The 16,173-nt window shown below is 51.4% G+C and overlaps 1 protein-coding gene and 1 long non-coding RNA gene across 5 annotated transcripts in view; one reads left to right on the top strand and one right to left on the bottom strand.

Moving 5' to 3' along the window:
• LOC118378883 (solute carrier organic anion transporter family member 2A1) overlaps nucleotides 1-16,173 on the bottom strand; it is a 101,757-nt gene that overhangs the window by 41,618 nt on the left and 43,966 nt on the right. The window contains exon 8 of the mRNA XM_052475815.1: nucleotides 1,362-1,501. Coding sequence (XP_052331775.1) covers nucleotides 1,362-1,501 — 140 coding nt within the window. The remainder of the gene's footprint in view (nucleotides 1-1,361; nucleotides 1,502-16,173) is intronic.
• On the top strand, nucleotides 1,675-4,398 carry LOC127910724 (uncharacterized). Of its 4 annotated transcripts, none has more exons than XR_008075976.1 (3): nucleotides 1,675-1,922; nucleotides 3,458-3,585; nucleotides 4,091-4,398. It is a non-coding gene; the product is annotated as an uncharacterized LOC127910724 (long non-coding RNA). The 4 variants fall into 4 exon arrangements; XR_008075975.1 differs by lacking the exon at nucleotides 1,675-1,922 and adding an exon at nucleotides 2,332-2,689 and having other exon boundaries at nucleotides 4,219-4,398; XR_008075973.1 differs by lacking the exon at nucleotides 1,675-1,922 and adding an exon at nucleotides 2,332-2,689.

Here is a 16,173-nt window from a genome sequence, read left to right as displayed (position 1 = left end):
CACATCGTTGATTCATAAATGGACAGAACTGAGTATGTGAGAGAGATAAATTATACATTTAATCAAAACTATTGTCCCTACAAAACGTAGGTGGCAAGTCTAATGGTCACTTTATGGATGCTGTAGTTCTTATCTGATGCCTAGATTTTGAGCTAAGTTGGGGCAATACATTTTATTTTTTAATGCTAATGCAAAGGCCAATGCTAATGTTAATGCAAATGCTAATGTTAATGCCAATGCTAATGTTAATGCCAATGCCAATGCTAATGCCAATGCTAATGTTAATGCCAATGCCAATGCCAATGTTAATGCCAATGCTAATGCTAATGCTAATGCCAATGCCAATGCCAATGCTAATGCTAATGCTAATGCTAATGTTAATGTTAATGCCAATGCTAATGCAAATGCCAATGCTAATGTTAATGCAAATGCTAACAACCCTGTTCAAAATCCGGTATCAGTAACGGACTGACGGCTCGTGACGAAAAGGCGAGGAAGTGTGCTGTGTACCTCCAAGTCATCTGCGGATTTTCATTGACATCGGTGTCATATTGTCTTTATCACCCTCACAATAACATTCCAGCTTAGTTCATTTCAATCAACAGTACATGGCAGCTAAAATGATCAGTTGCACTGCTGGCTTCAAGCCAGAAGAGGTCAGTATAACCTGAATGAAAATAAACTTATTTTCTTATTTTTTATTTTCCCAGACAATATCAATTTTCAAGCTCTAGCTATTCACGTCATTCAAAATAATGAAATACCACAATACATAATATATATTAATGTCTGGGACCCGGTCTTACAACCTTAATTCTTCCCCTGAGGAAGATATTTATTATTCTCACAAGAAGAATGAAGTAAAATAACCGAGCACTGCTTTCTTTGTCCTTGATGTTTTGGAAATGTTGTTTACAAGGACATTTCAGTAATACCTTATTTGCTGGTTACCTACATAAAGACTTCCTAAAACAGCCAAGACCCATTTATAACACAAGCAGTGTATAAAATAATATAATAATAATAATAATAATAATATAATAATATAATAATATAATAATAATAATAATAATAATATATGCCATTTAGCAGACGCTTTTATCCAAAGCGACTTACAGTCATGTGTGCATACATTCTACGTATGGGTGGTCCCGGGGATTGAACCCAAAACCCTGGCGTTACAAGCGCCATGCTCTACCAACTGAGCTACAGAAGGACCAAAAAAGCATTTATGCTTGCATCCCAAACGACACCCTTTTCCCTACATAGTGCACTACTTTTGATCAGAGCCATATGGGGCCCTGTGTAGGGAATAGGGTGCCATTTTGGGATGTGAACTTTAGTGAGAGAGTGTAACCTACATTGCCTTCCAGTGGCATGCTGCGAGGAAAGAAGAAGTATGGGATGGAGGTCAGGGCTAGGCTGGCAGAGGAGACGAGGAGACCCATCCACCACGCACCCACCCAGCGAGGGTCTGTAGGAGCCAGCTCAGCGTTGGTGACTAGAGGGAGAGAGGAGAGAGGAAGTATGGGATGGAGGTCAGGGCTAGGCTGGCAGAGGAGACGAGGAGACCCATCCACCACGCACCCACCCAGCGAGGGTCTGTAGGAGCCAGCTCAGCGTTGGTGACTAGAGGGAGAGAGGAGAGAGGAAGTATGGGATGGAGGTCAGGGCTAGGCTGGCAGAGGAGACGAGGAGACCCATCCACCACGCACCCACCCAGCGAGGGTCTGTAGGGGCCAGCTCAGCGTTGGTGACTAGAGGGAGAGAGGAGAGAGGAAGTATGGGATGGAGGTCAGGGCTAGGCTGGCAGAGGAGACGAGGAGACCCATCCACCACGCACCCACCCAGCGAGGGTCTGTAGGGGCCAGCTCAGCGTTGGTGACTAGAGGGAGAGAGGAGAGAGGAAGTATGGGATGGAGGTCAGGGCTAGGCTGGCAGAGGAGACGAGAGACCCATCCACCACGCACCCACCCAGCGAGGGTCTGTAGGAGCCAGCTCAGCGTTGGTGACTAGAGGGAGAGAGGAGAGAGGAAGTATGGGATGGAGGTCAGAGCTAGGCTGGCAGAGGAGACGAGGAGACCCATCCACCACGCACCCACCCAGCGAGGGTCTGTAGGGGCCAGCTCAGCGTTGGTGACTAGAGGGAGAGAGGAGAGAGGAAGTATGGGATGCAGGTCAGGGCTAGGCTGGCAGAGGAGACGAGGAGACCCATCCACCACGCACCCACCCAGCGAGGGTCTGTAGGGGCCAGCTCAGCGTTGGTGACTAGAGGAAGAGAGGAGAGAGGAAGTACGGGATGGAGGTCAGGGCTAGGCTGGCAGAGGAGACGAGGAGGCCCATCCACCACGCACCCACCCAGCGAGGGTCTGTAGGGGCCAGCTCAGCATTGGTGACTGGAGGGAGAGAGGAGAGAGGAAGTATGGGATGGAGGTCAGGGCTAGGCTGGCAGAGGAGACGAGGAGACCCATCCACCACGCACCCACCCAGCGAGGGTCTGTAGGAGCCAGCTCAGCGTTGGTGACTAGAGGGAGAGAGGAGAGAGGAAGTATGGGATGGAGGTCAGGGCTAGGCTGGCAGAGGAGACGAGGAGACCCATCCACCACGCACCCACCCAGCGAGGGTCTGTAGGAGCCAGCTCAGCGTTGGTGACTAGAGGGAGAGAGGAGAGAGGAAGTATGGGATGGAGGTCAGGGCTAGGCTGGCAGAGGAGACGAGGAGACCCATCCACCACGCACCCACCCAGCGAGGGTCTGTAGGGGCCAGCTCAGCGTTGGTGACTAGAGGGAGAGAGGAGAGAGGAAGTACGGGATGGAGGTCAGGGCTAGGCTGGCAGAGGAGATGAGGAGGCCCATCCACCACGCACCCACCCAGCGAGGGTCTGTAGGAGCCAGCTCAGCGTTGGTGACTAGAGGGAGAGAGGAGAGAGGAAGTATGGGATGGAGGTCAGGGCTAGGCTGGCAGAGGAGACGAGGAGACCCATCCACCACGCACCCACCCAGCGAGGGTCTGTAGGAGCCAGCTCAGCGTTGGTGACTAGAGGGAGAGAGGAGAGAGGAAGTATGGGATGGAGGTCAGGGCTAGGCTGGCAGAGGAGACGAGGAGACCCATCCACCACGCACCCACCCAGCGAGGGTCTGTAGGGGCCAGCTCAGCGTTGGTGACTGGAGGGAGAGAGGAGAGAGGAAGTATGGGATGGAGGTCAGGGCTAGGCTGGCAGAGGAGATGAGGAGGCCCATCCACCACGCACCCACCCAGCGAGGGTCTGTAGGGGCCAGCTCAGCGTTGGTGACTAGCGGGAGAGAGGAGAGAGGAAGTATGGGATGGAGGTCAGGGCTAGGCTGGCAGAGGAGACGAGGAGGCCCATCCACCACGCACCCACCCAGCGAGGGTCTGTAGGGGCCAGCTCAGCGTTGGTGACTGGAGGGAGAGAGGAGAGAGGAAGTATGGGATGCAGGTCAGGGCTAGGCTGGCAGAGGAGACGAGGAGGCCCATCCACCACGCACCCACCCAGCGAGGGTCTGTAGGGGCCAGCTCAGCGTTGGTGACTAGAGGGAGAGAGGAGAGAGGAAGTATGGGATGGAGGTCAGAGCTAGGCTGGCAGAGGAGACGAGGAGACCCATCCACCACGCACCCACCCAGCGAGGGTCTGTAGGAGCCAGCTCAGCATTGGTGACTGGAGGGAGAGAGGAGAGAGGAAGTATGGGATGGAGGTCAGAGCTAGGCTGGCAGAGGAGATGAGGAGGCCCATCCACCACGCACCCACCCAGCGAGGGTCTGTAGGAGCCAGCTCAGCGTTGGTGACTAGAGGGAGAGAGGAGAGAGGAAGTATGGGATGGAGGTCAGAGCTAGGCTGGCAGAGGAGATGAGGAGGCCCATCCACCACGCACCCACCCAGCGAGGGTCTGTAGGGGCCAGCTCAGCGTTGGTGACTGGAGGGAGAGAGGAGAGAGGAAGTATGGGATGGAGGTCAGGGCTAGGCTGGCAGAGGAGACGAGGAGGCCCATCCACCCACCCAGCGAGGGTCTGTAGGGGCCAGCTCAGCGTTGGTGACTAGAGGGAGAGAGGAGAGAGGAAGTATGGGATGGAGGTCAGGGCTAGGCTGGCAGAGGAGACGAGGAGACCCATCCACCACGCACCCACCCAGCGAGGGTCTGTAGGGGCCAGCTCAGCGTTGGTGACTAGAGGGAGAGAGGAGAGAGGAAGTATGGGATGGAGGTCAGGGCTAGGCTGGCAGAGGAGACGAGGAGACCCATCCACCACGCACCCACCCAGCGAGGGTCTGTAGGGGCCAGCTCAGCGTTGGTGACTAGAGGGAGAGAGGAGAGAGGAAGTATGGGATGGAGGTCAGGGCTAGGCTGGCAGAGGAGACGAGGAGGCCCATCCACCACGCACCCACCCAGCGAGGGTCTGTAGGAGCCAGCTCAGCATTGGTGACTAGAGGGAGAGAGGAGAGAGGAAGTATGGGATGGAGGTCAGGGCTAGGCTGGCAGAGGAGACGAGGAGGCCCATCCACCCACCCAGCGAGGGTCTGTAGGGGCCAGCTCAGCATTCATGACTAGAGGGAGTGAGGAAGGTTAGAGAGAGAGAGACAGAAAGACAGGCAGAGATTAAGCATGCTAGGCCGGCAGAGCCAGAGAAAGAGAGGGCTCTAGAACAGTCTGAAGCACCCGGGCCTCACCCTAATACACTCTGAAGTCAAATGAGCGAGAGAGAGACAAAGCGAGAGAGAGGGCTGATATTAACCTGGGCTCTGACAGATATCATTATATTCTGTTTTTTTTAGGTTATTCCAAGAGGTCCTGAAATCTAGATCACAAATACAAAGAGACCAAAAAACAGACCAAAAACTACACGTATCTAGGACTGAATGTCAGCAACACAGGTGTAGCTTTTGCATGGCTGTGAACGAGCTGGGAGACAAAGCAAGAAGAGCATTCGTTTCCATTAAAAGGAATATTATTAGGATCTGCCAACTTTTTTTTTTAAATACTCTTTTTGGCAGCAAAGTATGGTGTTCACTATTTACTGACGATGATTCATGAATGGGACAAACATCCAATCGAAATTACTGCATGCAGAATTTTGCAAGAGTGTATTGCAAGTGCAAAGAAAAACTCAAAATCACGCATGTAGAGCAGAATTGGGTCAATACCACCTCCTTATTCAAATAGAAAAAAGAGACATCACATTTTACAACCATCTAAAAACAAGTGACCCCATAACATTCCATCACACAGCTCTACAATGTCAAGAGATGAAACAAGAGAAGAGTCCCCTCATCCAGCTGGTTCTGAGGCTCAGTTCACTAACCCAAACCAGCGCCATAGAGCTTCAGGACAGCAGTCAACCAGCTGGTTCTGAGGCTCAGTTCACTAACCCAAACCAATCACACAGAGCAGGGCTGTCCAACCCTCTTCCTGGAGATCTACTGTCCTGTAGGTTATCAATCAGTCCAACCCTCTTCCTGGAGATCTACTGTCCTATAGGTTATCATTTAAATTCTCTTCCTGGAGATCTCCCGTCCTGTAGGTTTTCAGGACGGTAGATCTCCAGGAAAAGGGTTGGACTGAAAACCTACAGGACAGTAGATCTCCAGGAAGAGGGTTGGGCTGAAAACCCACAGGACAGTAGATCTCCGGGAAGAGGGTTGGGCAACCCTGCCTTAGAGCTTCAGGACAGCACTCAGAAAATCTGTCCCAACCAAATTATCACAAAGAAAAATGAAAAATATCACCTATTGGAAAGACACCACAAGAAATCAAAGTAAACTTCAATGCTATTTGTCTCTAAACAGACAGCACACTGTGGCAGACTATCTGACCCCTGTGACTGATACAGTACACTGTGGCAGACTATCTGACCCCTGTGACTGATACAGTACACTGTGGCAGACTATCTGACCCCTGTGACTGATACAGCACACAGTGGCAGACTATCTGACCCCTGTGACTGGTACAGTATACTGTGGAAGACTATCTGACCCCTGTGACTGATACAGCACACTGTGGCAGACTATCTGACCCCTGTGACCGATACAGTACACTGTGGCAGACTATCTGACCCCTGTGACTGGTACAGTACACTGTGGCAGACTATCTGACCCCTGTGACTGATACAGTACACTGTGGCAGACTATCTGACCCCTGTGACTGATACAGTACACTGTGGCAGACTATCTGACCCCCTGTGACTGATACAGCACACTGTGGCAGACTATCTGACCCCTGTGACTGATACAGTACACTGTGGCAGACTATCTGACCCCTGTGACTGGTACAGTACACTGTGGCATACTATCTGACCCCTGTGACTGGTACAGTACACTGTGGCAGACTATCTGACCCCTGTGACTGATATAGCACACTGTGGCAGACTATCTGACCCCTGTGACTGGTACAGTACACTGTGGCAGACTATCTGACCCCTGTGACTGATACAGTACACTGTGGCAGACTATCTGACCCCTGTGACTGATACAGTACACTGTGGCAGACTATCTGACCCCTGTGACCGATACAGTACACTGTGGCATACTATCTGACCCCTGTGACTGATACAGTACACTGTGGCAGACTGTGGCAGACTATCTGACCCCTGTGACCGATACAGTACACATTTGACTTTAGAGTGTAAGTAGGCTGAGGCCGGGTGCTTCAGTACACTGTGGCAGACTATCTGACCCCTGTGACTGGTACAGTACACTGTGGCAGACTATCTGACCCCTGTGACTGATACAGCACACTGTGGCAGACTATCTGACCCCTGTGACTGATACAGTACACTGTGGCAGACTATCTGACCCCTGTGACTGATACAGCACACAGTGGCAGACTATCTGACCCCTGTGACTGATACAGCACACTGTGGCAGACTATCTGACCCCTGTGACTGATACAGCACACAGTGGCAGACTATCTGACCCCTGTGACTGGTACAGTATACTGTGGAAGACTATCTGACCCCTGTGACTGATACAGCACACTGTGGCAGACTATCTGACCCCTGTGACCGATACAGTACACTGTGGCAGACTATCTGACCCCTGTGACTGGTACAGTACACTGTGGCAGACTATCTGACCCCTGTGACTGATACAAACACTGTGGCAGACTATCTGACCCCTGTGACTGATACAGTACACTGTGCAGACTATCTGACCCCTGTGACTGATACAGCACACTGTGGCAGACTATCTGACCCTGTGACTGATACAGTACACTGTGGCAGACTATCTGACCCCTGTGACTGGTACAGTACACTGTGGCATACTATCTGACCCCTGTGACTGGTACAGTACACTGTGGCAGACTATCTGACCCCTGTGACTGATATAGCACACTGTGGCAGACTATCTGACCCCTGTGACTGGTACAGTACACTGTGGCAGACTATCTGACCCCCTGTGACTGATACAGTACACTGTGGCAGACTATCTGACCCCTGTGACTGATACAGTACACTGTGGCAGACTATCTGACCCCTGTGACCGATACAGTACACTGTGGCATACTATCAATGCCCTGTGACTGATACAGTACACTGTGGCAGACTGTGGCAGACTATCTGACCCCTGTGACCGATACAGTACACATTTGACTTTAGAGTGTAAGTAGGCTGAGGCCGGGTGCTTCAGTACACTGTGGCAGACTATCTGACCCCTGTGACTGGTACAGTACACTGTGGCAGACTATCTGACCCCTGTGACTGATACAGCACACTGTGGCAGACTATCTGACCCCTGTGACTGATACAGCACACAGTGGCAGACTATCTGACCCCTGTGACTGATACAGCACACAGTGGCAGACTATCTGACCCTGTGACTGATACAGCACACAGTGCCAGACTATCTGACCCCTGTGACTGATACAGCACACAGTGGCAGACTATCTGACCCCTGTGACTGATACAGCACACAGTGGCAGACTATCTGACCCCTGTGACTGATACAGCACACAGTGGCAGACTATCTGACCCTGTGACTGATACAGCACACAGTGGCAGACTATCTGACCCCTGTGACTGATACAGCACACTGTGGCAGACTATCTGACCCCTGTGACTGATACAGCACACAGTGGCAGACTATTCCCTGTGACTGATACAGCACACAGTGGCAGACTATCTGACCCCTGTGACCGATACAGTACACATTTGACTTTAGAGTGTAAGTAGGCTGAGGCCGGGTGCTTCAGTACACTGTGGCAGACTATCTGACCCCTGTGACTGGTACAGTACACTGTGGCAGACTATCTGACCCCTGTGACTGATACAGCACACTGTGGCAGACTATCTGACCCCTGTGACTGATACAGCACACAGTGGCAGACTATCTGACCCCTGTGACTGATACAGCACACAGTGGCAGACTATCTGACCCCTGTGACTGATACAGCACACAGTGGCAGACTATCTGACCCCTGTGACTGATACAGCACACAGTGGCAGACTATCTGACCCCTGTGACTGATACAGCACACAGTGGCAGACTATCTGACCCCTGTGACTGATACAGCACACAGTGGCAGACTATCTGACCCCTGTGACTGATACAGTACACAGTGGCAGACTATCTGACCCTGTGACTGATACAGCACACTGTGGCAGACTATCTGACCCCTGTGACTGATACAGCACACAGTGGCAGACTATCTGACCCCTGTGACTGATACAGCACACTGTGGCAGACTATCTGATGGTGACTGATACAGCACACAGTGGCAGACTATCTGACCCCTGTGACTGATACAGCACACTGTGGCAGACTATCTGACCCCTGTGACTGATACAGCACACAGTGGCAGACTATCTGACCCCTGTGACTGATACAGCACACTGTGGCAGACTATCTGACCCCTGTGACTGATACAGCACACTGTGGCAGACTATCTGACCCCTGTGACTGATACAGCACACAGTGGCAGACTATCTGACCCCTGTGACTGATACAGCACACTGTGGCAGACTATCTGACCCCTGTGACTGATACAGCACACAGTGGCAGACTATCTGACCCCTGTGACTGATACAGCACACTGTGGCAGACTATCTGACCCCTGTGACTGATACAGCACACTGTGGCAGACTATCTGACCCCTGTGACTGATACAGCACACTGTGGCAGACTATCTGACCCCTGTGACTGATACAGTACACTGTGGCAGACTATCTGACCCCTGGTGACTGATACAGCACACTGTGGCAGACTATCTGGTGACTGATACAGTACACAGTGGCAGACTATCTGACCCCTGTGACTGATACAGCACACAGTGGCAGACTATCTGACCCCTGTGACTGATACAGCACACTGTGGCAGACTATCTGAGGGTGACTGATACAGTACACTGTGGCAGACTATCTGACCCCTGTGACTGATACAGCACACTGTGGCAGACTATCTGACCCCTGTGACTGATACAGTACACTGTGGCAGACTATCTGACCCCTGTGACTGATACAGTACACTGTGGCAGACTATGGACCCCTGTGACTGATACAGTACACTGTGGCAGACTATCTGACCCCTGTGACTGATACAGCACACTGTGGCAGACTATCTGACCCCTGTGACTGATACAGTACACTGTGGCAGACTATCTGACCCCTGTGACCGATACAGTACACTGTGGCAGACTATCTGACCCCTGTGACTGATACAGCACACTGTGGCAGACTATCTGACCCCTGTGACTGATACAGCACACTGTGGCAGACTATCTGACCCCTGTGACTGATACAGTACACTGTGGCAGACTATCTGACCCCTGTGACTGATACAGCACACTGTGGCAGACTATCTGACCCCTGTGACTGATACAGTACACTGTGGCAGACTATCTGACCCCTGTGACTGATACAGTACACTGTGGCAGACTATCTGACCCCTGTGACTGATACAGTACACTGTGGCAGACTATCTGACCCTGTGACTGATACAGCACACTGTGGCAGACTATCTGACCCCTGTGACTGATACAGTACACTGTGGCAGACTATCTGACCCCTGTGACTGATACAGTACACTGTGGCAGACTATCTGACCCCTGTGACTGATACAGTACACTGTGGCAGACTACCTGACCCCTGTGACTGATACAGTACACTGTGGCAGACTATCTGACCCCTGTGACTGATACAGTACACTGTGGCAGACTATCTGACCCCCTGTGACTGATACAGTACACTGTGGCAGACTATCTGACCCCTGTGACTGATACAGTACACTGTGGAAGACTATCTGACCCCTGTGACTGATACAGTACACTGTGGCAGACTATCTGACCCTGTGACTGATACAGTACACTGTGGCAGACTATCTGACCCCTGTGACTGATACAGTACACTGTGGCAGACTATCTGACCCCTGTGACTGATACAGTACACTGTGGCAGACTATCTGACCCCTGTGACTGATACAGTACACTGTGGCAGACTATCTGACCCCTGTGACTGATACAGCACACTGTGGCAGACTATCTGACCCTGTGACTGGTACAGTACACTGTGGCAGACTATCTGACCCTGTGACTGATACAGTACACTGTGGCAGACTATCTGACCCCTGTGACTGATACAGCACACTGTGGCAGACTATCTGACCCCTGTGACTGGTACAGTACACTGTGGCAGACTATCTGACCCCCCTGTGACTGATACAGTACACTGTGGCAGACTATCTGACCCCTGTGACTGGTACAGTACACTGTGGCAGACTATCTGACCCCTGTGACTGATACAGCACACTGTGGCAGACTATCTGACCCCTGTGACTGGTACAGTACACAGTGGCAGACTATCTGACCCCTGTGACTGGTACAGTACACAGTGGCAGACTATCTGACCCCTGTGACTGGTACAGTACACTGTGGCAGACTATCTAAAGTCAAATGTCTACAGTTCGCTGATGATCTGTTGTTCCTGTACCCAACTAAGGAGGTCCTACAGCAGCACCTAGATATTCTGCACAGACTGGTCTAGGAACAGTGGGGTTAACTGGTCTAGGAACAGTTGGTTAACTGGTCTAGGAACAGTGGGGTTAACTGGTCTAGGAACAGTTGGTTAACTGGTCTAGGAACAGTGGGTTAACTGGTCTAGGAACAGTGGGTTAACTGGTCTAGGAACAGTGGGTTAACTGGTCTAGGAACAGTGGGTTAACTGGTCTAGGAACAGTGGGTTAACTGGTCTAGGAACAGTTGGTTAACTGGTCTAGGAACAGTGGGTTAACTGGTCTAGGAACAGTGGGTTAACTGGTCTAGGAACAGTGGGTTAACTGGTCTAGGAACAGTGGGTTAACTGGTCTAGGAACAGTGGGTTAACTGGTCTAGGAACAGTGGGTTAACTGGTCTAGGAACAGTGGGTTAACTGGTCTAGGAACAGTGGGTTAACTGGTCTAGGAACAGTGGGGTTAACTGGTCTAGGAACAGTTGGTTAACTGGTCTAGGAACAGTGGGTTAACTGGTCTAGGAACAGTGGGTTAACTGGTCTAGGAACAGTGGGTTAACTGGTCTAGGAACAGTTGGTTAACTGGTCTAGGAACAGTGGGTTAACTGGTCTAGGAACAGTGGGTTAACTGGTCTAGGAACAGTGGGTTAACTGGTCTAGGAACAGTGGGTTAACTGGTCTAGGAACAGTGGGTTAACTGGTCTAGGAACAGTTGGTTAACTGGTCTAGGAACAGTGGGTTAACTGGTCTAGGAACAGTGGGTTAACTGGTCTAGGAACAGTGGGTTAACTGGTCTAGGAACAGTGGGTTAACTGGTCTAGGAACAGTTGGTTAACTGGTCTAGGAACAGTGGGTTAACTGGTCTAGGAACAGTGGGTTAACTGGTCTAGGAACAGTGGGTTAACTGGTCTAGGAACAGTGGGTTAACTGGTCTAGGAACAGTGGGTTAACTGGTCTAGGAACAGTGGGTTAACTGGTCTAGGAACAGTGGGTTAACTGGTCTAGGAACAGTGGGTTAACTGGTCTAGGAACAGTGGGGTTAACTGGTCTAGGAACAGTTGGTTAACTGGTCTAGAACAGTGGGTTAACTGGTCTAGGAACAGTGGGTTAACTGGTCTAGGAACAGTGGGTTAACTGGTCTAGGAACAGTTGGTTAACTGGTCTAGGAACAGTGGGTTAACTGGTCTAGGAACAGTGGGTTAACTGGTCTAGGAACAGTGGGTTAACTGGTCTAGGAACAGTTGGTTAACTGGTCTAGGAACAGTGGGTTAACTGGTCTAGGAACAGTGGGTTAACTGGTCTAGGAACAGTGGGTTAACTGGTCTAGGAACAGTGGGTTAACTGGTCTAGGAACAGTGGGTTAACTGGTCTAGGAACAGTGGGTTAACTGGTCTAGGAACAGTGGGTTAACTGGTCTAGGAACAGTGGGTTAACTGGTCTAGGAACAGTGGTTAACTGGTCTAGGAACAGTTGGTTAACTGGTCTAGGAACAGTGGGTTAACTGGTCTAGGAACAGTGGGTTAACTGGTCTAGGAACAGTGGGTTAACTGGTCTAGGAACAGTTGGTTAACTGGTCTAGGAACAGTGGGTTAACTGGTCTAGGAACAGTGGGTTAACTGGTCTAGGAACAGTTGGTTAACTGGTCTAGGAACAGTGGGTTAACTGGTCTAGGAACAGTGGGTTAACTGGTCTAGGAACAGTGGGTTAACTGGTCTAGGAACAGTTGGTTAACTGGTCTAGGAACAGTGGGTTAACTGGTCTAGGAACAGTGGGTTAACTGGTCTAGGAACAGTGGGTTAACTGGTCTAGGAACAGTGGGTTAACTGGTCTAGGAACAGTTGGTTAACTGGTCTAGGAACAGTGGGTTAACTGGTCTAGGAACAGTGGGTTAACTGGTCTAGGAACAGTGGGTTAACTGGTCTAGGAACAGTGGGTTAACTGGTCTAGGAACAGTGGGGTTAACTGGTCTAGGAACAGTGGGTTAACTGGTCTAGGAACAGTGGGTTAACTGGTCTAGGAACAGTGGGTTAACTGGTCTAGGAACAGTTGGTTAACTGGTCTAGGAACAGTTGGTTAACTGGTCTAGGAACAATTGGTTAACTGGCTGTTCAGGGGCAGAACGACAGATTTGTACCTAGATATTCTGCACAGATTCTGTCAGACCTGGGCACCTGACAGTTATAACACAAAGTGTTCCAAGAAAGGTCCAGTTGCCAGGACCACGAATAAAAATTCCACCAAGACCTTGATGCCGTAGAGCACACAAATTATACCCAACTTGGCATAAACTTCAGCACCACAGGTAACTTCCACAAGGCTATAAACAATCTAAGAGACAAGGCAACATTTACATTACATTTAACATTACATTTAAGTCATTTGCAGACGCTCTTATCCAGAGCGACTTACAAATTGGTGCATACACCTTATGACAACCAGTGGAACAGCCACTTGCATCTAAATCTTGTTGGGGGAGAAGGGGGGTGAGAAGGATTACTTACCCTTACTTACCTATCCTAGGTGACCCCTTGAAGAGGTGGGGTTTCAGGTGTCTCCGGAAGGTGGTGATTGACTCCGCTGTCCTGGCGTCGTGAGGAGTTTGTTCCACCATTGGGGGCCAGAGCAGCGAACAGTTTTGACTGGGCTGAGCGGGAACTGTACTTCCTCAGTGGTAGGGAGGCGAGCAGGCCAGAGGTGGATGAACGCAGTGCCCTTGTTTGGGTGTAGGGCCTGATCAGAGCCTGGAGGTACTGAGGTGCCGTTCCCCTCACAGCTCCGTAGGCGAGCACCATGGTCTTGTAGCGGATGCGAGCTTCAACTGGAAGCCAGTGGAGAGAGCGGAGGAGCGGGGTGACGTGAGAGAACTTGGGAAGGTTGAACACCAGACGGGCTGCGGCGTTCTGGATGAGTTGTAGGGGTTTAATGGCACAGGCAGGGAGCCCAGCCAACAGCGAGTTGCAGTAATCAAGACGGGAGATGACAAGTGCCTGGATTAGGACCTGCGCCGCTTCCTGTGTGAGGCAGGGTCGTACTCTGCGGATGTTGTAGAGCATGAACCTACAGGAACGGGACACCGCCTTGATGTTAGTTGAGAACGTCAGGGTGTTGTCCAGGATCACGCCAAGGTTCTTAGCGCTCTGGGAGGAGGACACAATGGAGTTGTCAACCGTGATGGCGAGATCATGGAACGGGCAGTCCTTCCCGGGAGGAAGAGGAGCTCCGTCTTGCTGAGGTTCAGCTTGAGGTGGTGATCCGTCATCCACACTGATATGTCTGCCAGACATGCAGAGATGCGATTCGCCACCTGGTCATCAGAAGGGGGACTGGAAGATTAATTGTGTGTCGTCTGCATAGCAATGATAGGAGAGACCATGTGAGGTTATGACAGAGCCAAGTGACTTGGTGTATAGCGAGAATAAGAGAGGGCCTAGAACAGAGCCCTGGGGACACCAGTGGTGAGAGCGCGTGGTGAGGAGACAGATTCTCGCCACGCCACCTGGTAGGAGCGACCTGTCAGGTAGGACGCAATCCAAGCGTGGGCCGCGCCGGAGATGCCCAACTCGGAGAGGGTGGAGAGGAGGATCTGATGGTTCACAGTATCGAAGGCAGCCGATAGGTCTAGAAGGATGAGAGCAGAGGAGAGAGAGTTAGCTTTAGCAGTGCGGAGCGCCTCCGTGATACAGAGAAGAGCAGTCTCAGTTGAATGACTAGTCTTGAAACCTGACTGATTTGGATCAAGAAGGTCATTCTGAGAGAGATAGCGGTAGAGCTGGCCAAGGACGGCACGCTCAAGAGTTTTGGAGAGAAAAGAGAAGGGATACTGGTCTGTAGTTGTTGACATCGGAGGGATCGAGTGTAGGTTTTTTCAGAAGGGTGCAACTCTCGCTCTCTTGAAGACGGGAGGGGACGTAGCCAGCGGTCAGGGATGAGTTGATGAGCGAGGTAAGGTAAGGGAGAAGGTCTCCGGAAATGGTCTGGAGAAGAGAGGAGGGGATAGGGTCAAGCGGGCAGGTTGTTGGGCGGCCGGCCGTCACAAGACGCGAGATTTCATCTGGAGAGAGAGGGGAGAAAGAGGTCAGAGCATAGGGTAGGGCAGTGTGAGCAGAACCAGCGGTGTCGTTTGACTTAGCAAACGAGGATCGGATGTCATCGACCTTCTTTTCAAAATGGTTGACGAAGTCATCTGCAGAGAGGGAGGAGGGAGGGGGGAGGATTCAGGAGGGAGGAGAAGGTGGCAAAGAGCTTCCTAGGGTTAGAGGCAGATGCTTGGAATTTAGAATGGTAGAAAGTGGCTTTAGCAGCAGAGACAGAGGAGGAAAATGTAGAGAGGAGGGAGTGAAAGGATGCCAGGTCCGCAGGGAGGCGAGTTTTCCTCCATTTCCGCCTCGGCTGCCCGGAGCCCTGTTCTGTGAGCTCGCAATGAGTCGTCGAGCCACGGAGCGGGAGGGGAGGACCGAGCCGGCCTGGAGGATAGGGGACATAGGGAGTCAAAGGATGCAGTAAGGGAGGAGAGGAGGGTTGAGGAGGCAGAATCAGGAGATAGGTTGGAGAAAGTTTGAGCAGAGGGAAGAGAAGATAGGATGGAAGAGGAGAGAGTAGCGGGGGAGAGAGAGCGAAGATTGGGACGGCGCGATACCATCCGAGTAGGGGCAGTGTGGGAAGTGTTGGATGAGAGCGAGAGGGAAAAGGATACAAGGTAGTGGTCGGAGACTTGGAGGAGTTGCAATGAGGTTAGTGGAAGAACAGCATCTAGTAAAGATGAGGTCAAGCGTATTGCCTGCCTTGTGAGTAGGGGGAGGGTGAGAGGGTGAGGTCAAAAGAGGAGAGGAGTGGAAAGAAGGAGGCAGAGAGGAATGAGTCAAAGGTAGACGGGGGGAGGTTAAAGTCGCCCAGAACTGTGAGAGGTGAGCCGTCCTCAGGAAAGGAGCTTATCAAGGCATCAAGCTCATTGATGAACTCTCGAGGGAACCTGGAGGGCGATAAATGATAAGGATGTTAAGCTTGAAAGGGCTGGTAACTGTGACAGCATGGAATTCAAAGGAGGCAATAGACAGATGGGTAAGGGGAGAAAGAGAGAAAGACCACTTGGGAGAGATGAGGATCCCGGTGCCACCACCCCGCTGACCAGAAGCTCTCGGGGTGTGCGAGAACACGTGGGCGGACGAGGAGAGAGCAGTAGGAGTAGCAGTGTTATCTGTGGTGATCCATGTTTCCGTCAGTGCCAAG

This window comes from Oncorhynchus keta, chromosome 22, assembly GCF_023373465.1.
Source record: "Oncorhynchus keta strain PuntledgeMale-10-30-2019 chromosome 22, Oket_V2, whole genome shotgun sequence".
Taxonomy (NCBI): Eukaryota; Metazoa; Chordata; class Actinopteri; order Salmoniformes; family Salmonidae; genus Oncorhynchus; species Oncorhynchus keta.
Note: the sequence above shows the minus strand (reverse complement) of the source record. Positions and strands in the feature narration are given on the sequence as shown.